At 38.0% G+C, this 26,284-nt stretch overlaps 1 protein-coding gene and 1 non-coding gene across 2 annotated transcripts in view; one reads left to right on the forward strand and one right to left on the reverse strand.

The window, feature by feature from the left end:
• The window catches only part of Mtf2 (metal response element binding transcription factor 2), a gene marked incomplete at its 3' end in the record, with an annotated part of 39,962 nt that extends 13,678 nt beyond the window's left edge, over positions 1-26,284 (forward strand). Inside the window, exons 2-14 of the mRNA XM_021163376.2 lie at positions 1,423-1,621; positions 1,734-1,815; positions 7,434-7,630; positions 8,016-8,164; positions 11,534-11,629; positions 12,799-12,867; positions 13,772-13,895; positions 18,743-18,810; positions 20,445-20,615; positions 24,034-24,139; positions 24,284-24,336; positions 24,444-24,548; positions 26,191-26,284. Of these exons, the coding sequence (XP_021019035.1) occupies positions 1,423-1,621; positions 1,734-1,815; positions 7,434-7,630; positions 8,016-8,164; positions 11,534-11,629; positions 12,799-12,867; positions 13,772-13,895; positions 18,743-18,810; positions 20,445-20,615; positions 24,034-24,139; positions 24,284-24,336; positions 24,444-24,548; positions 26,191-26,284 (1,513 nt within the window). The remainder of the gene's footprint in view (positions 1-1,422; positions 1,622-1,733; positions 1,816-7,433; positions 7,631-8,015; positions 8,165-11,533; positions 11,630-12,798; positions 12,868-13,771; positions 13,896-18,742; positions 18,811-20,444; positions 20,616-24,033; positions 24,140-24,283; positions 24,337-24,443; positions 24,549-26,190) is intronic.
• Positions 16,006-16,112, reverse strand: LOC115031277. The gene has a single exon (XR_003836876.1). It is a non-coding gene; the product is annotated as a U6 spliceosomal RNA (small nuclear RNA).

Raw genomic sequence — 26,284 nt, forward strand, 5'->3', positions numbered from 1 at the left:
CAGAAGAGGGCGCCAGATCTCGTTGTGGATGGTTGTGAGCCACCATGTGGTTGCTGGGATTAGAACTCTGGACCTTCGGAAGAGCAGTCGGGTGCTCTTACCCACTGAGCCATCTCACCAGCCCCTGTTTTTTGTTTTTGTTTTTTGTTTTTGTTGTTGTTTTTTGAGACAGGGTTTCTCTGTATAGCCCTGGCTATCCTGGAACTCACTTTGTAGACCAGGCTGGCCTCATGGCCTCAAACTCATAAATCTGCCTGCCTCTTCCTCCTGAGTGCTGGGATTAAAGGCGTGCGCCACCACGCCCGGCTAGTTTTACATATTCTTAAATGTTAACCAGTAAAATATCTAAAACTGGAACAATGAACCCAAGCACTGCTTTGTCCTTTAAAAAAGTTGATGTTCGGGCTGGAGACATGACTCAGCAGTTAAGAGAACTGGCAGCTCTTCTAGAGGACTCTGGTGGCTAAGAGATCCAACATCCTTTCTTGGTCTCTTGTAACACCAGCCCCACACGTGCATTCAGACATGCATTCAGGCAAAATACCCAATACATAAACTTTAAAAAAAAAATAAATTGATGGCATGCTATATTGTTCACAGTTTTTAATATGTAAGTTATAATGATTTTATAGTTTATTGTTTGGGATCATTGCTTAAGAAATAAAATCTTCCAGTTTTCACTTGATTGTAATTTTGTGGAATCTGAAGTTTTAATTTTAATTACATTCATTTTGTGTACTCATGTGTAGGTAGGGGACAACTTACAGGAGTCTATTCTGTTTTTTTGTGAGTACTGGGAATCAAATTCAGGTTGTCAGGCTCATTGGCCTATGCCTTTATCTGCTGAGCTTGTCACCTGATCAATTATCAACTTAAAAAAAAATTAAGTCTGTATATTCTGATTGACGTATTCTCCGCTCTTTGCTTAGTGATTCCCAGTGGCGGCTTTGTTATTTCCCTCCAGCGAATGTGAACATAGTCGTGTGTCGTGTAACCCAGAAGTCGCATATCTTAATTACTTGTGGTCCAAGCTAGGAAGTTAAGGCTTACATCCTCAAATCTGTTTAAAGGACAGGGTCCCAAATATGTAGCTTAAGCTGGTCTGGTACTTCTGAGTGGCCTATGCTGGCCTGGAACTTCCCCTTGGGCTACCCTGCTTAGTGGTTCTTAGCTGTTATTTAGGAGGCAGTTACCCTGAAACAGAAATGACTTCTGAGTCCTGGCTTAGATACCCTAAGCAAATATCATGAATTATTGTTGTTTTGTTTTAGTTACATCTACTTAGAAAGTACTTGTCATTTGAGTTAATTGTTGTTTTTTTCACACACTAAGGATTTTATACCAAAAGTTTGGTTAACATGTGAGATTTATCTGGTATAAAATATTATACGTCTTCTATTTGATCTTTTATTTCCTGAACAGAGACTCTACAGGAGCAGGTAATTCACTGGTCCACAAGCGGTCTCCTTTACGTCGAAACCAAAAGACCTCAGCATCCTTGAACAAGCTGTCTTTACAGGATGGACATAAAGCCAAAAAACCAGCATGTAAATTTGAAGAGGGTCAAGATGTCTTAGCTAGATGGTCAGATGGCTTGTTTTATCTTGGAACTATCAAAAAGGCAAGTTACCTTAATAAATTTCTGCTATACTTGCACTACTCATTTTAATAATTTAAAATTTAACCTCATGCTTAACAGTTTTAAGGGGTTACTGATTTCTTGTGTATTGCAGATAAACATATTGAAACAGAGCTGCTTCATCATATTTGAGGACAGTTCCAAATCCTGGGTTCTCTGGAAGGACATCCAAACAGGCAGGTGCTATGTTACTCTTGAACATGATTGATATCGAAACTTAGTTTTCTTCAACATGACTTTTTCTGGTGCCAGTGATACTGAATATACTGTTCTTCAGTGGCTGGGCAGCATGTATAAGAAGTTTAAAAATTTATTTTATAAACAAAGCTCTATAGTTTAATTGAATCATTTAATACTGTTTTCTGTTATTCTTCTACATGCTGAATCAGTTTAAGCCTTTCTACTTTTTGGAGATTTTGGTAGGTTTGACATAGGTCTTTCTGTCTTTCTGTTTTTTTTCTAAGGCAGTTTTTCTGTGTGGCCCTGGGTGTCCTGGAACTAATTCTGTAGATCAGGCTGGCCTTGAACTCAGATCTGCCTGCTTCCTCCCAAGTGCTGGGATAAAAGGCATACACTACCACTTACCTCCCTCTTTTTACCTTTTAAATCCCATCTTTTTTCCATTTTTCCATTCTCCTTTTTTCTTTCCTCTTCATTCATATATATATATATGAATGAATGATTGGATATATATGATTCATGAAATCAGAATCTGGTGATTCTGGAGGTCAGAAGAGATGTCAGATTCCCTGGAATTTGAGTTTCAGATGGCTGTAAGTCACCATGTGGGTGCTGGGCACTGAATCTGGATTCTCTGCAAGAATAAGCTGAGCCATTTTTCCAGTCCCCTTAAGTGGTATGCAGAGATAGAAAGGTGTAAAGGCTTGAAGTCCTGTCAAACAGGCACCTAATTAGTGGGTGAGGTGAGTGGGTGCTCTGTGCTTGAAAGTGCTGTGAGAAAGAAACTCTTGTCTAATCCCAGCTCTTGGGAGGCAGCAGATATATAGTGCTACAGCGCTTGTTCCAGAACAGCCAGGGCTACATAGAAAACCTGTCTTGAAAAACAAACACAACAGAACACAAAAAAGAAAGAAAAAAAGAAGAGAAAGAGAAACCTGTTTATAATTATAAAACTTAAGAGTGAATTTTAGGTAATAAGCTATGTTCTAAAGGTTTACATAAATCTGGGAAAAAATAGTCATGCTAATTGTTTAAAGTAATGTGCATTATGAGTTGGATAGATGGCTTTGTTGTTAAGAGAGCACTGGCTGCTTTTCCAGAGATACAAGTTCAATTCCCAGCAGCCACATGGTAGCTCACAACTGTCAGTAACTCCAGTTCCAGGTGATCTGACACCCTTGCAAAGAACACACTTGCAGGCAAAACACCAGTGCATATAAAATAAAAATAAATTTTATATTAAAAAGAAATGTGGGCTGTGAGATGGCTCAGCTGTTAAGAGCTGTTAAGATGCTTTTCCAGCCGGGCGTGGTGGCGCACACCTTTAATCCCAGCACTCGGGAGGCAGAGGCAGGCGGATTTCTGAGTTCGAGGCCAGCCTGGTCTACAAAGTGAGTTCCAGGACAGCCAGGGCTACACAGAGAAACCCTGTCTCGAAAAAAACAAACAAACAAAAAAAGATGCTTTTCCAGAGGTCATGAGATCAGCCATGTGGTGGCTCACAAGTGTCTGAAGGGGGTTCTGATGCCCTCTTCAGGCAGGTGGATATATATGCAGCAGTGAACTCATACATTAAATAAGTAAAATTTTAAAAAAAGAAATGAATATTATAACAGGGGCATGTGTATTTTATTAAGACAGAAATTTAGGAAGGTTTTAAATACCTAGTACTTATTTGTTTCTATGAAATGATATATTCCTGCATTGCTCTTGACAGTGTAATTTCTGTTTGGGCTATTCTTTCAGTAGTTGCATTAAATGAATAAAAATATTCTAATTTAACTTTCCTAGAAACTTATTAATAAAATATAATTGAAAAGAAAGAAACTAGGTGAAAATGTTTATTATACCTTTATATTTTTTAATTAAAATTGAATTTAAAAATAAAATTAATTTAAAAATTTGAGTGTAGGTGACTGAAGAGGCTAGATGTGTCAGATAACCTGAAGATGGAGCACAGGCAGTTGTGAGCCTCAGCTAGAAGTGCAGGAAACTGCTCTCTGGTCAATTATAAGAGCAGTATCTGCGTCTAGCCACTGAGCTGTATAGTAGTTTTCTTGATTGTTTTTTGGTAGTTACTTTTTTTACCACAAGGTTTCTCTTTAGCCTTGGATCACCTGGGTCAGGCTGGCCTGGATCAGAGGTTTGTGACACTGCTTCCCAGTTGGGAACTAAGAGATCTGCCTGCTTCTCAAGTGCCCAGCCATTTTATTTTATTTTTTGAGATAGGGTAATGTACCCTTGACTGGCTTGGAACCTGCTATATTGAATAGGTTGATTTTGAACTAAACAGTAAGTAGGGTTGCCTCTGCTTCCCAAGTGCTAGGATTAAAGCTGTTTGTCACTATGCCCACTTTATTTGAAGTAAATCCTTGATAGATACTTTCAAGATTTATTATATTCATGTGCGTGGGGTGGGAGTATTTGTGGAGGTCAAAAGGATATGTAGGATTTCATCCTCTATAACTTTGTATTATTCATTTGAGGCAAGGTCTCCTCCCTGAACCTGAGGCTAGCATGTCATCTGTGCTAGAAGCCAGCAGGCCACAGTGATCTCCTGTCTGTACATCCCACCCCCACCTGAGCTGGGTTTTTAATATTTGAGGGAATGCCTATGATTGCTGAGATCTAAAGGTTTGTGGTTGAGGAGTGGAACAAGTTCTTAATCACTAAACCATCGTTCCTGCCCAGCATTTGGTATTATTAAAATGAAAAAGCTAAGACTTCATAGATAGCTTAATTTGTAGTAAGGAAGACAATAGGCAATTAAGTTAGGCTAGTAATCTTGTGAATTTGATAATAAAAGAGATAGACTTGGATTTTACAAATAAAGATAATTTTCAGGTTTCTTAGGCTTGTTTCTTGAGTATGTACAGTTTATTGGATTAATAACTTCCTCTTCTGCAGAATTACCTTCTTCCTTACCAGTCCACATGGAAATGGTGGAAGTTATATTAGGCATCTACTACTCATGGAGGCTATACAACCCTTTCTTTTGAAGACTTTTAAAATATTTATTTTATATATGTGAGTACAGTGTAGCTGTACAGATGGATGTGAGCCTTCATGTGGTTGCTGGGAATTGAAGTTTAGGACCTCTGCTCAGTCTGGTTGGCCCCACTTGCTCCCTCAGGCCCAAAGATTTATTTATTATTATGCATAAGTTCACTGTAGCTGACTTCAGATGCACCAGAAGAGGGCCTCAAATCTCATTATGTGTGGTTGTGAGCCACCATGTGGTTGCTGGGATTTGAACTCAAGACCTTCGGAAGAGCAGTCAGTGCTCTGACCTGCTGAGCCATCTTGACAGCCCAACCCTTTCTTTTGAAACAACACATTTACCATGATAAGGCTCAACTCATATTGACTAACTGTAGCCATAAACCCAGAAGCTATGGAACAAATCACAGTAAACAAAATTTGGTAGAAACAGAGGACCTAAGTAGACAAATAGTCAATAATACAAAAACAGGCAAAGTAATAAAATAATAATTGGTAACTTCTATGTTACCTATATCTTACAGAATAAAGAAGTAATGAAGGAAATTTGTTTTCTTCCACTAGATGGAATATTATGCAGCTATTAGAAGTTATAATTTGGAAAACTGGCTATGTGAAAATGCTTTGGTAGAAGTATTTCCTTGTATTGGTGAGAAGAATCAGTGTATGGTGGGAGAGCATGGCTTCTGGCACATCAGGGTTTGACATCTAGTGTTGATACTTTCTAACTTAGACTACTTAGGTCAGTTCCTTCATCTGCTTGACTATCACTTCTTTTTGAATAGTATATTAACATAGTCTGTTGGTTGTGTGGACTGCTGTGACCCAGATCTGTATCTTAGCACCTCAGAGACTGAGGGTGAAACATGCCAATAGGAGTTCAAGGGCAACAAAGTGAGTTCCAGGCCAGCTTGGGATACACAGAGAGACTTCCCCCCCCAAACCCATCAAAGAAAGTTAGGTTTAAAAGAGTGAGGTGTAACACGATGTTTGATTTATAGCATAAAAATATAAGCATTTATTGTTTATGTATAGATAGTGTATATCATTTTTGCTATATTTAAATGAGAAAGAGGAAGATGCTAGAATTGATAATTATGTTGAGATGGTAATACGTTCAAATTTTGAAGTTTAATAGCAACACTTTTGTGTTACTATAAAAAATTTACTTACTATTTTATTTATATGAGTACACTGTAGCTGTCCTCAGACCCACCAGAAGAGAGCATCGGATCCCATTACAGATGGTTGTGAGCCACCATGTGGTTGCAGGGAATTAATTGCACTAAGGACCTCTGGAAGACCAGCCAGTGTTCTTAATTAACTGCTGCACCATCTCTCTAGCCGGAAGGTTTTTTTGTTTGGTTTTCTTTATTTTGAGATGGTCTTACTATGTCAGGGTCTCACTATGTAGTAGGTCTAGCTGTCTTGAACTTACTGTATAGATCAAATTGGCCTTGGACTCACTGAGATCCACCTGCCTCTGCCCCCTGAGTGCTGGGATTACATATTTGTGTTACAACATCCATCTTTGACGTGCCCTCCTCACGGTTTCTCTGTGTAGCCCTAGCTGTCCTGGAACTCACTCTGTAGACCCATCTGACCTCAAACTCAAGAGATTCTCCTGCTTCTGACTCCCAAGTCCTAGGATTAAATGTGTATGCAATCACACCTCTTGAAGTTTTTTTTTTTTTTTTTTTAAGAACAAAATGTTCTTAAATGTTAAGAATGTTAAGGAGACAGTAATTTCTTGCTTAGTTGACACATATAAATAATTGGTACTTCCAACTTTTGTTGCAGTAGAATTCTCTTTGTGTACAGTATTAGACACTATATTTCTAGATTTAAGCCATGAATTAATTGCTATCTTTCATAATTAATAAATACAAAGAACTGTTTTTAAGTCCAGAAAGGAAGCATATAACTGCCTTGACTAGTAGTCTCTGTAGCCTTGCGTTGCTAATATAAAAAAGATGAGTATCTGAACCTTAGTAGAAGTGTTCTGCAGAGAAGTTTTAGTGTTAATAAATCTTTCCCAGTGTGTTAGTTTGAGTTTTATTTCTTCAAAAAGACACCATGACCAGGACTGCTCTTTTTTTTTTTTAAAAGCATCCAATTGGGGCTTGCTTAATTAATTGTCATGCATAGTGGTACCAGACAGACATGGTACTGGAGAGGAGTGGAGAGCTCTGCATCTGGATCTGCAGGCAGCAGGAAGAGAGAGTGAGGCTGGGTCTTGTCTGGCTTGAGCTTCTGAAACTTCAGCCTACCCAGCAGTGATATACTTCTTCCAACAAGGCCACACCTCCAATAATGCTACTCCCTATGAGTGTATGGTGGCCATTTTCATTCAAACCACCACACTCATCCTCCATCACCATTTATACTGTATTTGAAATGAGAACCATCGTGCCTTATGCCTAAAAGCAGATTAAAGCATGTAGATAGACATGCTAAGTTAGGAAGGGGAGGAACAGAGCTAGTGAACTGAGCAGAGAATATTGTATGTTGTTGCTTGCTTTGTTGAGCATTCTTATATAGTTAACACATGCTCATATGACTACTGAGTCATAAAAGTTCTATTCCTCATGACTGTTAGCTTTATGTATTTCAGGAGCCACTGGGAGTGGGGAAATGGTCTGTACAATATGTCAAGAAGAGTATTCAGAAGCTCCCAATGAGATGGTTATATGTGATAAGTGTGGTCAAGGATATCATCAGCTGTGTCATACGCCTCACATTGACTCGAGTGTGATTGATTCAGATGAAAAGTGGCTTTGTCGACAGTGCGTTTTTGCAACAACAACAAAGGTATCTTTTAAAAGTGTTTTGGGCTAGACATTATTAAATAGAATTTGTAAGGCCTTATTGAAATGACTATGTACATTGAAAAGCTTGTTCTGAATGAAATTAGCAGCTAGTGTTGGTTAGAGTTGTTTTATTAATGATCCTTAAATGGCTCGTAGGGTTTTTTTTTTGGTGCTTTCTGATAATGGTGTGGGGATTAGGACAATAAATTGTAGAATGTAGTAAATACATTATTAGTAACAGACCAGACAGTATGCTATCATAGAAATTCAGAATGGAAATTATTTCACAAGTATCAGGAATTTTTAAAATGTAGAATTAAAAATTAGAAAATTTGGTTAAAAAACTTGACCTTCACTTTTTCAAATGTTTTCCCTCTAATATGTAGAGGGGTGGTGCGCTTAAGAAAGGACCAAATGCCAAAGCATTGCAAGTCATGAAGCAGACATTACCCTATAGTGTGGCTGACCTTGAATGGGATGCAGGTCATAAAACCAATGTCCAGCAGTGCTACTGCTATTGTGGAGGCCCTGGAGAGTAAGTAAACACAGTTACTTAATGTTCTTTGATGTGATTTTTATTTACTAAAGTACATTATCTTTTTTTTTTTTAAATTAAAAAAAAAGATTATTTCATGTATATGAGTACAACTGTAGCTCTCTTCAGACACACCAGAAGAGGACATCATATCCCATTACAGATGGTCATGAGCCACCATATGGTTGCTGGGAATTAAACTCAAGGACCTCTGTAAGAGCAGTCAGTGCTCTTAACTGCTGAGCCATCTCTCCAGCCCCTCATAAAAATTTTTTATGAAGACCTCTTTTTCTTGTTGAGTCATGGTTCATGGTCTTGCTCTACTGGCCTCAGATTCTCAAAGGTGCTATCACTGTTTCTGGTGTGGGAATGATAGAGAATTGCAAATGTATGAAAGAATCAGTTAAAAAAATACGTATATTGTTCTTTCTCTCCCCCATCTTCCTCCTCTTCCTTCCCCTCCCTGGTCTTTTTCCTTTTTTCTCCCTTTGCCACTTTGGAGTGGGAAGTTAACTCAGTTCACTGGATATCATATGAACTAGTCTTTTCCAACTATTAGTTCCTGTGTATGTGCACACATGCATGCATGCACACAATTTTCAGAAGAAACTACAGTGTCATTTTAAAATATTTTACTGAAGAAATATAATATCCAGGTACTAAAAAGCTGTACTGGGTGTTTTTTTTTTATTTTTATTTATCTTAAAGGATTTTATAAGTTTAAATTATGTATATGTGGATATGTCTGTGTGTGAATAATGTGAACGTGAGTCCAAGTGCCAGAGAGGACATCAGATATTCTGGACCTGGATTTCAGGCAGTTGTGAGCTGCCTAATGTGGGTGCTGGGAACAGAACTCAGGTCCTCTACACGAGCAGTGAACTATCTCGCAGCCCCAAGTATCTTATCTTTAAATTAGACTTAGTAACTGCAGTATTGAGAATCTAGGACATTTGATTTTAATAATTCGGGGTGCATAAAAGAGTTTTGTTTACTATTTAAATTCTGTTGCTATGGCACTCATCAATTATCACTAATTTTACCATTCTATAAGATTGTAAAAGGAAATCATACGATGTTGGCCATTCTAGTTAACATCACATCTTTAATTAGATCACGTAATTTGAGCCATTTATTTATTCAATTATTTGTTTGTTTGGGTTTGGGTTTTTCACGACAGGGTTTCTTTCTCTGTGTAGCTTTGGCTGTCCTGTAACTCTAGCTGTAGGCCTGGCTGGCCTCATACTCACAGAGATGTGCCTAGAATATAATATAGCCATGAATCATGGGCATAGCAGTTGTTTTGATTCTGCTTATACAATTAGTTGCTAGGCAAAAAGACTTTTTGAAAGGTCTTACTGTTTTCAAGTAATAACCTGAGATGAAAATTCACTTTTGGCAGTTTTTAGCTATCTGAATCAGATATTATAGAGTTTATAACAATACTGAACTTGGTTTTCATTATAATAAACAGAAATATAAATAGATACACTAAAATGTTCATAAACAGAAATTTCTATGGCCATTTGGCATTTGGGCTAAACATTGGTACCTTGGTCCTTTTAATCTATCTTTTGCAAGATACAGATATTTGATGTGAAAAAGCAAAATAAACTATAGCAAAAAAAGTTTCAGAGGCAATGGAAAGATGGCTCCGGGGGTTGAGAGCTCTTCTAGAGGATCTTATTTGTGTTTTCAGCAACCATATTGGTGACTCACTGTAACTCTTTGTCCAGGGATCCACACCCCTCTGGGCTTTGTGGGTATTTACATTCAACATGCATGTACCTACATGCAAGCACACAAATTTAAAAGGGGGTGGTGCTAAAGAGATGGCTTGGTGATTAAGAGCACATGCTGCTCTTCCGAGGACCTGGATTCATTCCTAGTACCACTGTCATCTCTTTACTCCAGTTCTGAGAGAATCTGCTTTCTTCTTTTGGCTTCTGCAAAGCATTGCATGCACATTATGTACATATGGAGAAGCAGGCACCCACACATGCACATATTAAAAAGATGCTTTTAAATTGCAAGTTTAGAGCCAGGCTAGTGGTACATGTCTGTAGCTATAGTTACTCAGAAGGATGAAGAAGGGTGATTGCTTCATCCTTGGACAGGAGTTCTCAATCTTCCTGGTGCAGCAACCCTTTAATGCACTTACTTCCTCATGTTGTAGTGACCCCCCTCATAAAAGTGTTTTTGTTGCCACTTCATTACTAAATTTGTTAATGTTATGAATCATAATACAAATATCTGTGTTTTCTGATGGTGACCTCTCTGAAAGAGTCATTTGATCCTAAATGGGTTATAACTCACAGGTTGAGAGAACTGCTTGGCTGGCCAGGAGTTTAGGGTTGGCCTGTGCAGCAGTAAGAACCCAAGTTGAAAAAAATTCTATCTATCTATCTATCTATCTATCTATCTATCTATCTATCTATCTATCTATTTAATGTATATGAGTACACCATTGCTCTCTTTAGAGACACCAGAAGAGGGCATCAGATCCCATTATAGATGGTTGTGAGCCACCATGTGGTTGCTGGGAATTAATTGAACTCAGACCTCTGGAAGAGCAGTCGGTGCTCTTAACTGCTGAGCCATCTCTCCATTGCTCTCCGGCCCCAAATAAAAGTGGTTTTAAGTAGTTGGACCTCAAAATGAGACTCAGAGAAAATGCAAAGACGCCCGAGGATGTAGCCCAGCTGTAAGAAGAGTGCCTGTCTAGCAGGCTTGAAGCTATGGATTTGGTCCTCAGCACCTTATGAACTGGGTGACGTGGTGATTAATCTCAGTACTAGGGAGGTTAAGGCCCCTAGTTTTGAGGTCATTTTCAGTTTGAGGCTGGCCTGTGGTATGTGAGACCCCATTTCAAAAACAAAAATAAAACACAAAAACAACAACCAAAATAAAAAGTGCTATATAGGTGTGTAGCTCATTGTTATAGTGTGTAAAACAACCTGAATTAGACCTCACTACAAAAAGCAAAAACCCCTGAATCTTGTGATTTGAGATCAGAGACATTATTAGCTTGAAATAGTAATTAAGCTTAAAGAGCATGTAAATTCCCATAATAGAAGAGGAAGGATGAAATAATTGATATTACAAACCTTTTTGGGAAAAAATTAATTAATACTAATACTAGTATTTATAGCAGAAACATAATACTTCTATCAGAACTGTATTGGTTATATATATATATATATATATATATATATATCTCCTTATCAGTAAATAGTAAATTAGCTTAATTTAATAATGGTGCCATACACTTGTAATCCCAGGATTGGGAGGCCAGGGGGACTGTGAGTTGGAGACCAGTAAGTATTGTTTTAAAATGAATTAACTTCATTTCTTCTTTTTTTGTGGTAGCTGGTATTTAAAGATGCTGCAGTGCTGCAAATGTAAACAGTGGTTTCATGAGGCTTGTGTCCAATGCCTTCAGAAGCCAATGCTGTTTGGAGATAGGTAAGAAGAGCATTAGAATTTTAATGATTAGTTTGTCATGGCCGCTTTGTAATTGTGGTTATTTTGCAGTTTCAGATTTGCCAAAAATAATGTTGACAATGATGTGTTAAAGGGATCAGTTCAGAGTGAAAATACTAAATAGTAAACACGCTTTATATATATTTTCTGTGTTTTTAAATACTATTTCAGAAAGCTTTTAAGTATTGTCTCAGTGATTACATTTGTTTCTATCACGCTACAGTTCTCAAAAATATTGTCATTGATTCCTTCTGTTAGGAAGCTCAAAGGAATACTGTGAGAATTGAAAGACCATAGTATATTATTAAAAACAAATTGTATATTAAGTTTGAAAACTTGTGAAGCAATTGTCACGTACTTTCTGTGCCAGGATATTAAGATAGGACAGTGAGCTCTGGGAAGAAAACCTAGAAAGATCGTTAAAGTTGGCTTACTGATCTCTTGGCTTAAATCTTGGTTGAAGTAAGGATAAGTGTCCTTTAGACCTTGGTTTGCTTTTGACTTTATTTTATAGCTTTTGAACATTGAGTGAAATCAGGTTTTGCTTCCTATTCCGACCAGCAGGAAAGAGCGACAACACTACGTTCTTCTCAAAGCAGTTTATTCAGGAACCTTTCAACATCATGCATGAATCTCTCTCCAGAAATCAATCTCTCTAGTAAAAAAACAACAACCACCCGCCCCCAATTGCAATCCCTTATATATCCTCTCAACCATGCCCCATCAGCCCAGTCCATGTAACGGCAGTCCATTGGCCAGAATCATCATCGTCATATGGTCCGATCCTGAATCATGGTGCACCTGCCCAGTTCACCCAGTGGACGTGGCTTTTTTTCTGGTGTATGAGGAAGTCAGGTGCAAGTCATAAGACTTGGCTTGCAGTCCCGGGCACCATCTTGGGACTGCTGCCACACCTGCTCCTTACAATCAGGGTTAGGGTTAGAAGTAGCCATCATTTGGTAGACCTAAGCTATTAGTAAGAATAACTGGAGAATTCTCTAATCGTTAAAGAAATTGTCCCTTACCCCCAGATAGGAATTGTTGGTTATTAGTGTCATAATTGAAAGTGCATTTTGACTTGGATATCAGTTGGCTGTAATCATTAGCTAGTTTGAATATTCACTGTAAAACTTTTTTCCCCCATTGTTTAGGTTTTATACATTTATTTGCTCTGTCTGCAGTTCTGGACCAGAATACCTCAAACGTCTACCGTTACAGTGGTGAGCATGGCCTGTTCTACTTTCTAAAGAGTGCCACAGCACATAAAGCCTTTCATATGAAATTAAATAAAATTTTATTCTTTAACCTGGTTTTAGTTCTTTTAGTAATCCTCAAGGCTTATACTGACTTCAGGATTATCCATTTAACCATTATGTTAGTAAGGCTTCTTATTATGGAAGGTTATAGAAACTACTTTCAGTTGCTCTTAAGTTTTTCTCTGTTTTCAGCTTTTTATGCCTTCAGAGTATTACATAAATTGACAGTTTCTGCTTCGATGTGGTAATAATTTAATAGATATTTTGGAGATCTAATAAAATGTGTATACTATGATGTTACAAATTTTTATTTGCTTTACATATTTAAGAACAGGAGATGCCTTAAATTGTGCCGATGGCACAGGCCCAATAATATATGGTCTGCTTTGTGGCTTCCTTACAGTAAAATACAAAGGTCTTAATTATAAATCACTTTCTCCTATAGCCAGGTTTTTAAAAAATGCATTTAGGAAGTAATTTGGGTACGTTTTAGTTTATAATAATTCCTGATAAGTTAAGCTAGTGGTTTCCAATTTCTTTTTTTTGTTGTTGTTGTTTTTCGAGACAGGGTTTCTCTGTATAGCCCTGGCTGTCCTGGAACTCACTTTGTAAACCAGGCTGGCCTCGAACTCAGAAATCCGCCTGCCTCTGCCTCCCGAGTGCTGGGATTAAAGGCGTGCGCCACCACGCCCGGCGGTTTCCAATTTCTTAATAGGTATCAGTTTATTGTGTTCTATGATTTAAGTTATTGACCACCTCTCCACCTAAGAATGTCACTTTGGTTATATTACACTACCTTTATAAAGAAACTGATTTTTTTTTAAAAAAACAAATAACAGTTTTCATGTTGATTATTTTTGGATTTCAGGGTAGATATAGCACACCTATGCCTTTACAACCTAAGTGTTATTCACAAGAAGAAATACTTTGATTCTGAACTTGAGCTTATGACATACATTAATGAAAACTGGGATAGATTGCACCCTGGAGAGGTAGGTGGCTCAGAGCTCCTTGATGTCTATGCTTTGTTTTTGTGAAAAACTGAGAAGACACATGAATAAGTCAGACAACTAAGGTTTAATTTTTTTTTTTATTTTATTTATTTGTGTGTGTGTGTATCAGAACTATTGTTTTATTTTCTTGTTTTGGGAAACTTGGTGGAAATAAAATAAATTACTTGATTCTTACATATTCTTTTTTTTTTTTTTTTTTTTTTTTTTTTTCAAGACAGCATTTCTCTGTGTAGCCCTGGCTGTCCTGGAACTCACTTTGTAGACCAGGCTGGCCTCAAATTCAGAAATCCGTCTGCCTCTGCCTCTGCCTCCCATGTGCTGGGATTAAAGGAGTGCGCCACCACACCCGCCCCCCCCCTCCCCCGCCCTTTTAAAGATAAGGGTTTCTTTGTGTAGTTCTGGCTGTCCTAGAACTTACTCTGTGGACCAGGCTGTCTTTGAACTCATTGACCTTCCTGCCTCTGCTTCCTGAGTGCTGGGATCAAAGTAATATGCCACCTTGCCCAGATATTGTAATTTTCAAAAAGTAAAGAAAAGTAGGTTTCAGAAATAGATCAGTTTTGTTGTTGATTCTCAGCAAAGTAGGAAGTCGATATTTCAAATAAGTTAATTTTGAAGTTTTATAAAGCAATTTAAAAAACCTTATAAGAACAAATATTCTGAATATTCTTTTAGATATGCAACACTGTTTTATTGAATGCTGTGGACGTGGTATACACATTATAAACTGATTTCAAATAATATTGAAATGCAAAGTAATTAAGTAAAAGTTAAGTGGATTTGTAGCTGACTTGAAATACAGTAAGAAAACTAGTTTGGGAAATATTGATGGAGTTTGTAGAAGAGGGCCAAAGTTCTGTTTTGTCTTTGGAAAGGATGTTGGGATCAAGAGAATATACCTGAAAATTTGAGCTGAAAACAAGAATTAGCACACACCTTTGATCACAGCATTTGGAAGGCAGAGGCAGGAAGAATACCATGAGTTTTATTCCAGACTAGTCTATGTAGAGGGTTCTAGGCCACCCAGGACTACATAGTGAATATTTGTCTCAAAGAATATAAAATAAAAATAAAGCCTATTAGTGCAATAGTCCCAGTTACTCAGAAGGCAATTGTGTAGGATCACAGTTTCAAAGCCAGTCTAAAATTGAGTGAGACACTCAGAGGTAAGCTGAATATGGTTGCAGACACCTATTGTCACAAGTTTGGGACTAACCAGGCTATAAAGAAAAACTTTTTCTTTCCCCACATTTAAAATAAATTATAGGGGCCTGCAGATGTGGCTTAGATGGTTCTTGCTGAGCATAATGAAGCGCCGGGTTAGTCCTTAACACCAGATAAAACCAGGCACATGCCTGTAATCTAGTACTTAGGAGATCGATACAGAAAGATGAGAAGTTGAAGGTCAGCCTGGAATACTTGAACCTCCTGTTCAAAAAAGAATAAACATTAAAAAGAGGACCTAGGATGTAGTTCAGTGCTAAAACACTTGTGTATTGTATATGAGTCTCTTAGTTTAATCTTTAGTACTACAAAGCAGGGGTCAAGGGGGTGGAATATTTATAAAGATCTTTTGAAAGTCTTGTTACAGTTGCTGTTTTTCCCCAGACAGGGTCTCACTGTCTTATCTCTGGCTATCCCAGAACTCACTGCGTAGATCAGGCTGTGAGTTTAAACTCAGAGAGATCTACTTGTTTCTGCCTGTCTCCTAAATTACCACTAAGCTCTGTTTTTCTCTTTTAAATTTAAGCATAATAATACAGATAGGGATTTTTGATTTGATTATTTATAACTCCTGATAAGACTTCAGATTTGGATGATAAGAGGAGAAGATCAGTTAGACAGTTTATATGAAGTAATTACATGATGTGACATGTTAGAAACTTGACCTTGGTTTCAAACTTCTGAAAGCTATTATCAGATATTTCAGAAGTGTCTTATAAAATGGAAGAGAAGAGTTTGAGAGCTTTCGCTCAACTATAATGCTCATGAAGTGGGGTTCAGTAAATGATTTAGCTCTTACTACTAGTATTAAGCAGTGTAGATAACTGGATCTCTTCTGAAAAGATTTTTTTTTTTTTTTTTTTTTATAAATATGGACCGCTTCACGAATTTGCGTGTCATGCTTGCGCCGGGGCCATGCTAATCTTATCTGTATCGGTCCAATTTTAGTATATGTGCTGCTGAAGAGAGCACAAGATTCTAGTCTTGATAAAAGATTAAATCAGATCCAGGGCTTCCTTATTTTCTTGCAAACTTCAAAATCTGCTTATTCTTCCTTAAATAGAAATTCTTCCATTCTTATCATTCTTTTTTTAAAAGGAATTCTGTGTCTGAGAGTGTACTTTTGAGGGTCGAGTGTGTGCTGCTTTTTGTTATTTTTTTTAAAAGATTTATTTATTTTATGTATTTGAGTACACTGCTGTTGTCTTCAGACACACTGGAAGAGGACCTTAGATCCCATTACAGATGGTTGTGAGCCACCATGTGGTTGCTAGAAATTGAACTCAGGACCTCTAAAAGCAGCCAGTGCTTTTAACTGCTGAGCCATCTCTTCAACCCCTTTGTTATTTTGAGACAGATCTCTCTATGTATCTCTGGCGTCTTGAAACTTACTGTGTAGACCTGACAAGCCTCCCAAGTGCTGGAATTAAACGCACGTGCCACCAAGCCCTGCAAGCATGTGCTTTTGATGTGTGAGGCCCTCAAAACTCCCTCCAAACTCTGTTCCGGGTATCTAAGATTAGGAGGACAATCTGATAGTGACAAGTGTAATTGGCCCCAAGTTAGTACTGGCCCCAAGAGTGCTGATAGAATAACCACCTGAATTTAGGTTCTGGCGTTCTTTCTTTTTTTTGTTTTTCGAGACAGGGTTTCTCTTTATAGCTCTGGCTGTCCTGGAGCTCAGTTTGTAGACCAGGCTGGCCTCGAAATCAGAAATCCGCCTGCCTCTGCCTCCCCAGTGCTGGGATTAAAGGCGTGCACCACCCCCCACCCCTTCTCTTGTGGCTTTCTTTCTAATCAGAATTTGAGCAGTTCATTTTACCTTTGTAGGGCCTGTGTGCTATGAGGTGTTTTGCACTTAGGATGTCCACACAAGATTTGTCTGTTGAATTATACTTGGTTTATTCACCCAAATATTCCATATAATATCATGCTAATATAAAAGTCTTCTACCAACTGGCCAACAGCCAAGCAGGCTGTGCAGGCTTCCACTGGGTGTCCAGTAAGGAAGCTTTGCAGGCTTGAACCACGTCCACTGCAAAGTCTTCCTCTGAGGCAGGCTGGGAGAATGGCACTGGCAGAGGTCTTTGAGAACATTACCTAGCCTCTTGCACTGAGAGGTGGGCATGTGTGAGCTCAGCAGTAGTGCTAGAAGTTCAATGGTCATTTAACTTAGGCCCCCACACAGGCCAGCCATAAAGTCGTCTTGCTAAGGCAGAGGCTTGAGAAGCAACACATCTCAGGAGCTTTGTAGTGCAGTTCTAGGGGCTGCTTTTAAAGTTCCAATTTTTTATTGTTCATTCGACTTTAGTTTTGTGCTTTCAGGGTTTACAGCTTGGGGTTGGTTCACTAATATATCAATGCCACCTTAAGGTTAACTTGTTAGCATATCAAGAAGGCTTGTCTTGGGCTTGACTTACCTCTGAGTTGTCTCCTGACTGGTTCATCAGTATATCAGAGTTTAGGGTGGGCTGGCTAGCTCCAATTTAGGCTGCCTGGTGGCAGATTCTTGTCTTGAAGACATTACACAAAGGTTTCACTTATGTCCTAACTACTTTTATATTAACTCATCTGTAGAACAGAGTTAGAATAATGACTTGTGAGCCTCTTTTATTTTCAACATTTTGGCAGTGAGAGTTCTCTCTCACTTGATGTGTTCTTGGGCTTGGGAACTTCAACTAGTGAAGAACATATCTTGTGTCAGATTACATAGAGCTCTGTCTGTCTATCTCAATCAATCAATCATGCAATCTGTAGGGCCGAATTTTAAACTTCCGTTCGTTTGGGTTTAGTGTTTTTGAGACAGGGTTTCTCTGTGTTACCCTAGCAGTCTTGGAACTCACTCTGTAGACAAGGGTAGCCTTGAACTCACAGAGATCCACCTGCCTTTGCCTCTCAAGTGCTGGGATCAAAGCTTTGTGCCACCACTGCTGAGTGAATATATAGATGTTAAAAAAGTAGTTTTTGGGCTGAGCTGTGGTGGTTCCGGCGCCTTTTATCCCAGCACTTGGGAGGAAGAGGGAGGTTGATCTTTATGAGTTTGAGACCAGTCTGGGCTCCAGGATAGACAGGGCACACAGAGCAACACTGTCTTGGAAAGCCAAAAGAAAAAAACCCAGCCAAACAAAAGACCCAAAACCCTACTGGTTTGTGAAGGTGAAAAGGTGCTGAGCTATTTGAGACCAACTAACGTGTATAATTGAGAAAATAACCCTTCGAGTTTCACATTTTTGTTGTTTTTATTGTTGTAGAGATTATGTATAATATTAAAGTTACTATTTCTGTAAGTTATAGAGTTATACAAGTTGAATATAACTGCTAATATGTCAGTTTTGTAGTGTTTATAGTATGTAGTTCTACAAATACGTTTATTTCATGTAATGAACTAATATGGGTGTAAAATGTAAACTTTTCTTGTATCATAGAAAGTAAGTTTTGAAAGGTTCGGTGGCACTCGGTAGGTCATAGTAACTTACTTAGTTAGGACCCAGAAAAACAGATGTCAGGTCTTCTGAACACACATCCTGCAGCTCTGTCTAACACCTGTGCGTTATTATCGAGTAAACTTACAGTGTATTAAATTGTTTCTTGATATTTCACAGCTGGCAGACACACCCAAATCTGAAAGATATGAGCATGTTCTGGAGGCACTAAATGATTACAAGACCATGTAAGTGGATTTATTTGACATATCCCTCTAAGGGAGCTAGTAAGAGAAGAATAAGGGCATTAAGAATTGTGGGATTGGTGTAAGGAAGAAGTACATGCCATTTTAATGTTTTAATGTTCTGTTCTCTTTTGATCAGAGTAAGGTAGGGATTCAGGATGGCTGGAAAAGAAAAGAGAATGGGTGGGTGGGAGGCATGTCAGTGTCCTGATGGGGATGTAGATTTAGTCTACTCTCGAATCATATTTACTAGTAACTTATTCTGTAATGGAAAATACTGAAGATAAAGTAAAATCTTGTTAGGTGGTGGGAATATGCAAAAAATGGAGTCTTTTATGGTTTAAGCTTAGTTATTATTGTCATACTGAGGAGCAGTAAGTCAGTTACTGAGCAAATATTAATTACTAAGTAGTATTGATCAGAGTGGTCTTAGATAATTCACTAATAAAATCTTATATTCTTATATAGACCACTCTCCTCCTTTAAGTCCAGCATGTCTACATTTCTTGAAAATATTTTCAAAATGACAAGGAAATTCTTATAAATGTATGTATACAGACTCTCAGACAGTCTATTCTTGTATTATACAATTTTTGGTTTTGAGAAGATGCTGTTTTGAACTTGACAGTATTTTCTTACTAGATAATGTTTGAGTTACTTGTAACTAGATCTTTAAATTATTTTGAAAATGTGTAAGGTAATTGAGTAATTGTACTGATAAAAGAATTGATTCAATAAATTCTTAATTCCACCTTAAAATGTCAGAAATACATGTTACTCATAATGGTAGAAATGAGAAGTATATATTCTTTAGGTACATAAAAATGTAAAAACATTTTGAGCAACTACTGATACAGGTTTTTATGGCCAGGAATGTGCTAGTAGAGTTAAAGTATATAGAAATGTTTGGTTAGAACAATCCTAAAGTTTTCCAGATGCACGAAGTCTATATTAACACTTTTTGGATCTAAATTGATTTCAACCCCAAGGCTGGCCTTCTATATACTCATTTTATTTTCTGGATCTTTAGAGATGGCCTTTTTAAAAGTTGTCTCTGGTCACATTTTTTTGTACTATAAAGATACCCCGAAATAGTCTGTTGGGACTCAATACTCTTTGCTTCTTGAGATTATTTAATTATTAATTTAGAGACAGAGCATTACTGACATATGCTCAGGCTGATCCACAGCCCTGGGCTCAGAGCCAGAAACAGTGAGTGGCTCATACTGTGATATCAGGTACTTGGGAGGAGGTTAAGGCAGGAGAATCATGAATTAAAGCCAATTCACCTTCTTAATGAGACCAATCTCATAAAAGTAATAACTATAAAAACCTGAATTTAAATAATCCTCCTAGCTTGGTGTCTCATGAATTGGGAATCTGTTATCTATGATCTATTATTAGTTACCTATTATCACACCTAATCTAGAAGCCACATTTGGGAGAAGGGAAATGTGGGGGCTTTTTTCTATTCTTGACCTATCCTTTCCACTCATGATAACCTATAGCCTTTAGATAAGAACCTGTAGCCAGCTATGGGGGTTGATAAGAATAAAGGATATCAGGGGGAAAATATTTTGTGGTATCTGGTAGTTCTCCATGAGTGTTATGCTAGGGCCTTCCATATGTATTTGCAGGTTTATGTCTGGGAAAGAAATAAAGAAGAAGAAGCATTTGTTTGGGTTGCGAATTCGTGTTCCTCCTGTGCCACCAAATGTTGCTTTCAAAGCAGAGAAAGAGCCGGAAGGAACATCCCATGAATTTAAAATTAAAGGCAGAAAGGCATCCAAACCTATATCTGACTCAAGGTAAAGTCTGCGACACAGCTCTATTTATCACTGAATGTGTGTGTTATGAGGTGGCATGTGACAGTGTGTATGACAATGTCAGTGGCTTGGTGACCTGCACTACCCCTACCCCATGGCAGGTAGGTACCCAGGGGTAGCCCTACCCCTTTAGACAAGGTAAGGAAAGAGGATGTTAGATGTTCACTTGTTGGCCTTTGGCCTTTGAGGAAAGGATTTAGTACTTAGGTTTGTTGTTTGCGCTGATTTGCTTTTCACACTCTGCACCCAGGTCAGATGACTTTACCTTCTAAGTGCTGAGGGTTTAATGACAGACAGATTTCCTCTTGTCCTTAATAGGATCATATTATAGTGAGGAAAATGTGTAATAAATAATAAAGTAATTGAGGTTTCTGATGCCATTTAGAGTTAGTATGTTGTTGGGTCAGTAGAGGGAGGGGCATTGTACTTCAAAGCGAAGGCTTAAGGAAGGAGGACTGTGTAAGATGATATTTGAGAGCATTCTAACAGTATGCAGAATAAAGGAGCATAGCACTCCAGGGTGCAGAAGTGGAGGCCATGAAACATAGTCTCATAATAGAAGACTAGGGAAATTCCTTGGATGGCTCTTGATCACACAGCGACTTGCAGATATGGATACCCTGCCCTCTCTAAACAATGGTAGCCATTTTAATTAGGTTAACAGTTTTAATTATCTTTAAAAAATTCTTTGCAAGATAGTACAGAAAATTAGGAAAAGGTAAAGAACTTGGTTTTGTCTGGATGGTGCTTGTGCAGGAGTTATGGAAACAGTCAAGTGGAGTGAATAGGGCTGCCATCTCTTTTGGGGCAGAATTGATCAGATTTGCTACGGAATTAAATTTATGAGGGAAAAAGAGGAATAAGTTAACAGATTTCAAATTTTTAGCTTGAACAACTCATAGATGCTGGTTTCCCTACTAAGATAGGGAAGAATGTGATGGTGAGGTGGGTGGGGGACATTCCAGTTCTGATTTTGAATTGAGATTCTTAGGACACATCTAAATGGTGATGGGTAAGTGACTTTGACTTGTAGATAGGGAGTGTACAGACAGGTCAGGACAGATGATAAAGTCAGGAGAATGAATAAAATGATCTAGTGTAATAAAATGAACAAGTAGGTGTCTGAATTTAGAAATTTGGAGATTTATAAAATGTATAAAACAAAGGAGATTGAAACAGAATGACCTTGATAGTAGAATGAAACCAGGATTATTGGTGTCATGTAACACAACACAACACAACCTTGTTATTAGTGACATTGACAAAAGCAGTTTATTTAGAATAAGTAAAGATTTAATGAGTTGAAGTATGATTGAATCCATACTTTGTGATTTATGTATTAAGAACTATGCTTCTGCATGTCAGGGATCTAACATTTAGAATGATGGTAATCATGGAGGGAAGAGGCATTAAAGGGTACAAAAGGAATCGGAGCTAGACAGAAGAGAGTGAAGAGGAAATGTCAGAGCTGAGCTGTCTTGCTGTAAAGTTAAACAGACCAATGGACTGGAAGTGGAAGATGGGAATGATAGTAAAGCTTAATAGCTATTTTAGTAGTTAGGAAATAATTGGAATCTGGTTTTGTGTACCAAGAGTGGCCCAGTGACTAAGCAAAGATGAGTGTAAGTCAAATCTCATTGAGAAAGCAAAGGGAAGGTTCTATTGCCTCAGTCTGAGAATAACTTTTGGTAGCAGGAGAAACCCCTTTCTGATGCAGTGGTTTGAAAAAAGCAAGTATATGCTTGTGGAAATTAGAAACTTAAGGTTATTGTTTATTATATTTTCTCAAGAAAGTGAGAGGTCAGTGAGGCTACTTGAAAGGGCTGTATGCAGAGGGGAATTATTTACAAAACATGGACAATACCATATAGCCATTTTCATAATAAAGGACATACTTAAGGTATTGTTGAAAGGAAAATATACCTCTTCCTGCCATTTTCCAGTTTGATCTAATCCTTTATTCTCAGTTGCCATTATGAAATAAGAAATGAGAGTCTCACAAACCTCACATTGCTGTGATGTTAGGAGTGTACTTGGTCTCTGGCAGCTCTCAGATTGTCAAGTACTACCAAGAAGGATTTGTCTGTCTGTAAAGCTTCCCTGTGGACCCCATGCCTGCTCAGTCCTTTCAAGGCTAAGTGTACGGTTACTTTTCCTCTGTGGTCCTCCTTACATGTTAGGTTATTCATCCTCTTCTTGAGAGTTTTGACCTTTTCTGGGCCTTCCTCTCCCAACTACCCCTTTCTTATCCTCCTACTTTCTAGTCTGCTGTAGTTGTGGTCCTTTTCTTTTTCTTATACTTTTCTTATAGCATCCTCACGGCACTTTCTTTTGTTAGCTTGCTTGTATTTATTTGTGAATCCTTCAGCAGAAGCATCATTGTCCCTTTTATACCTTTCTGTAGCAGCCGTTGTTACATGGAGTGACTCTATATTCTGCATGTTCCTGTTTGTCCTTTCGTTCTTCCCTTTTTAGCTATAGCCTTGTTTATTCAGCTTTTTACTACTTGGTAGGTACATACATGTTTTAAGAATGATTTTCTAGTTTGCAGTTAAACCTTAGACCTGTTAAAGGCTCTGTCTGTCAAAGTATGGAAGATTTCTTGTTTCTCCTTGATTCTGTTTCTGATGGTAATATTCAAGTGTCCCTTTACGTACACGAATATGTGATATTATGACTGAGAATGTATATTTATTTTTTTTTTAATTTTTAATATTTTTATTACATATTTTCCTCAATTACATTTCCAATGCTATCCCAAAAGTCCCCCATAGCGCCCCCCACTTCCCTACCCACCCAATCCCATTCTTTTGGCCCTGGCATTCCCCCATATTGGGGCATATAAAGTTTGCAAGTCCAATGGGCCTCTCTTTCCATTGATGGCCGACTAGGTCATCTTTCGATACATATGCAGCTAGAGACAAGAGCTTCGGGGTTCTGGTTAGTACATCATGTTCCAACAATAGGGTTGCAGATCCCTTTAGCTCCTTGGGTACTTTCTCTAGCTTCTCCATTGGGAGCCCTGTGATACATCCAATAGCTGACTGTGAGAATGTATATTTAAAGAGAAACTGTTGATAGATACTGAAAATTTTAATATAGGTATTTTCACAAGGTTAGCTAATTTTATAGTCATTTTTAGTAGTAAATTCTTGAAACCATCCCCTCCCAAGTTGTAAGAAATCAATTAAAATTAAAAAAACCTCTTTAGCTAGTATGGCTTTTTGGTGATTTGTTATTTTTTAAAGTCTTGAAATGGTAATCATATATTAGATGTATAGTATGGAGAATACCCTTTTCCTTAAAACTTTCAAAAATTGAATTATAATTATTTAATCAGCTATGATAAACCAGTGTCATTTTTGCTTTTTGCAAGGATTAAATACAGTCTTTGTTTCAGGGAAGTAAGCAATGGGATAGAAAAAAAAGGAAAGAAAAAATCTGTAGGTCGCCCTCCTGGCCCATATACAAGAAAAATGATTCAAAAACCTGCTGAGCTGCCTTTGGTAAGAGGACTTGTTTGCATTGTTCTCAGTAAAAAGACACTTGGAAATTATTGAGAACTGAATGTTTTATTTCAGTTATAGTACAGTTGTCCTTTATGAATTTTTTTCCTTTAATTTTTTTTTTTTTTTTTTTGTAATTTTTAGGATAAGGAATCAGTTTCAGAGAATCCTACGTTGGATTTACCTTGTTCTATAGGGTAAATAGTTAATTTTTTTCTTTTCTCGGAATTTGCTTTGTGAAGGAATTAGTATCTCTATTGTTATGTAATATAGTTGTTATACCATTTAAATTCTTTTGTCTCAGGAGAACTGAGGGAATTGCACATTCATCCAATACCTCAGATGTGGACCTCACGGGTGCTTCCAGTGCAAAAGAAACTACCTCGTCTAGCATTTCCAGGCATTATGGGTAGGTATTCTATGTATTACTCTGTCTGAAGTTTCCCTGTAACCTCAGCTGTGCTGGACTAGGCTGGCCTCAAACAAAGAGATCCACCTTGAGTGCTGGGATTAAAGGCATGTGCCATCACTGCCCAGCTTGATTGATTTCTTTATTTTTCTAATTTTAATTAATATTTTTTTTCCAGATTGAGTGTTTTGGGGTGGGGCATATAGGGGTATACTTGTAACACTGGCCACAGATGACTTAAAACACAGCTGTGTCACTTTGAAACATAGTTGACAGCTCATAAAAGCTGCATCTCTAGAAGTCTGTATAAGTTGCAGATAGTTCCAAAAACCGTTTCTTCCCAGTGATTTTTCTCTCTTCTTATAATAACTGTAGGGAGGAGGCTTAAAAAAGTATTGAGTCTTGTAACTTTTTTGAGACATGGTTTCTCTGTGTAGCACTGGCTGTTCTGGGACTCACTTTGTAGACCAGGCTGGCCTCGAACTGATATATATATATTTATTCTGTTCTTAATCATTTGAATGCTTTCAGAACACAGACACTACATAAAAATAGAAATACCACTGGATCTGTGCTGAAAGACCTTACTTACTATTCTTACAGAGAATCCCAGTTTGGTTCCTATCACCCACATCAGTCAGCTCACAATCTTCTATAATCCTAAATTTAGGATATACAGATTCTGGCTTTACTGGGAACCTACACACATGTAGCCTGCACACACACAAATAGAAATAAATCTTTTTTTTTTTTAAACTATTTAATTTTTACTTTCAGTTCTTGTTGGCTAAGGCTATTTCCCACCCCCACTGCCAGCCCCTCTTGTTCCAGCTCAGCTCCCTGAGGCCCATAGGTTTTTGTTTTTGTTTTTAATTTGTTTCTCATTACAGGATTACAGGTGGTTGTGAGCTACCATGTGGTTACTGGGATTTGAGCTCAGGACCTCTGGAAAGAGCAGTCAGTGCTTTTAACTGCTGAGCCATCTCTCATCTTTTTGTTTTAATTGTTGTTTTACAGTTCAGAAACTGCTATTCTAGAAATGTAAACATTTAACTTGTGCTAATGTGTAAACTCATTTCCTAAGAATCTTTTTTTGTCCTCTTGGTTTTTAAAGACAGGGTTTCTTTGTGTAATCCCAGCTCTATTGCCTCAGCAAACTAGGGTGACCTCTGCTGCAGTGCTGGGATGAAAATCATGAGACACACCCTACCCCCACCCCCACCCCACCCCCACCTGGCTGGATTTGCTTTTTTCTTTCTTAGTGGTGCTAGTTAGTGCACCAAGGGCCTGTGTGTGCCAGGCAAGCTCCTTATTATTGAGTCTCATTGCCAGCTTTGCTCTGATTCTTTTAACTTAATAGCACATGGTTAAAGGAGGAAAAACTGTACAAAGATCAACCCCAAGGAAGTGATGATGTCTGTAAGAAGGAAGGCAGTGACACGGTGCTAATGACTTTAATTGTACTGAATATTATCTCAGCAAACACATACTTAACAATAGCCAGGTGGTGATAGTCAGTACAGCCTCGGGGAGTCTGCGGCAGGGAGAGTATGAGACTTTGCTAGCCTAGTCTATAAGATGAGAGAGAACCTTTACCCAAGTGAAAAAGATCTTAGCAGATGTGTTCTTTTCCCTACCCTAGATTACCTGACTCTAGAAAGAGAACTCGCACAGGAAGGTCATGGCCTGCTGCAATACCACATTTGCGGAGAAGAAGAGGGCGCCTTCCACGAAGA

Source organism: Mus caroli, chromosome 5 (assembly GCF_900094665.2).
Source record: "Mus caroli chromosome 5, CAROLI_EIJ_v1.1, whole genome shotgun sequence".
Taxonomy (NCBI): domain Eukaryota; kingdom Metazoa; phylum Chordata; class Mammalia; order Rodentia; family Muridae; genus Mus; species Mus caroli.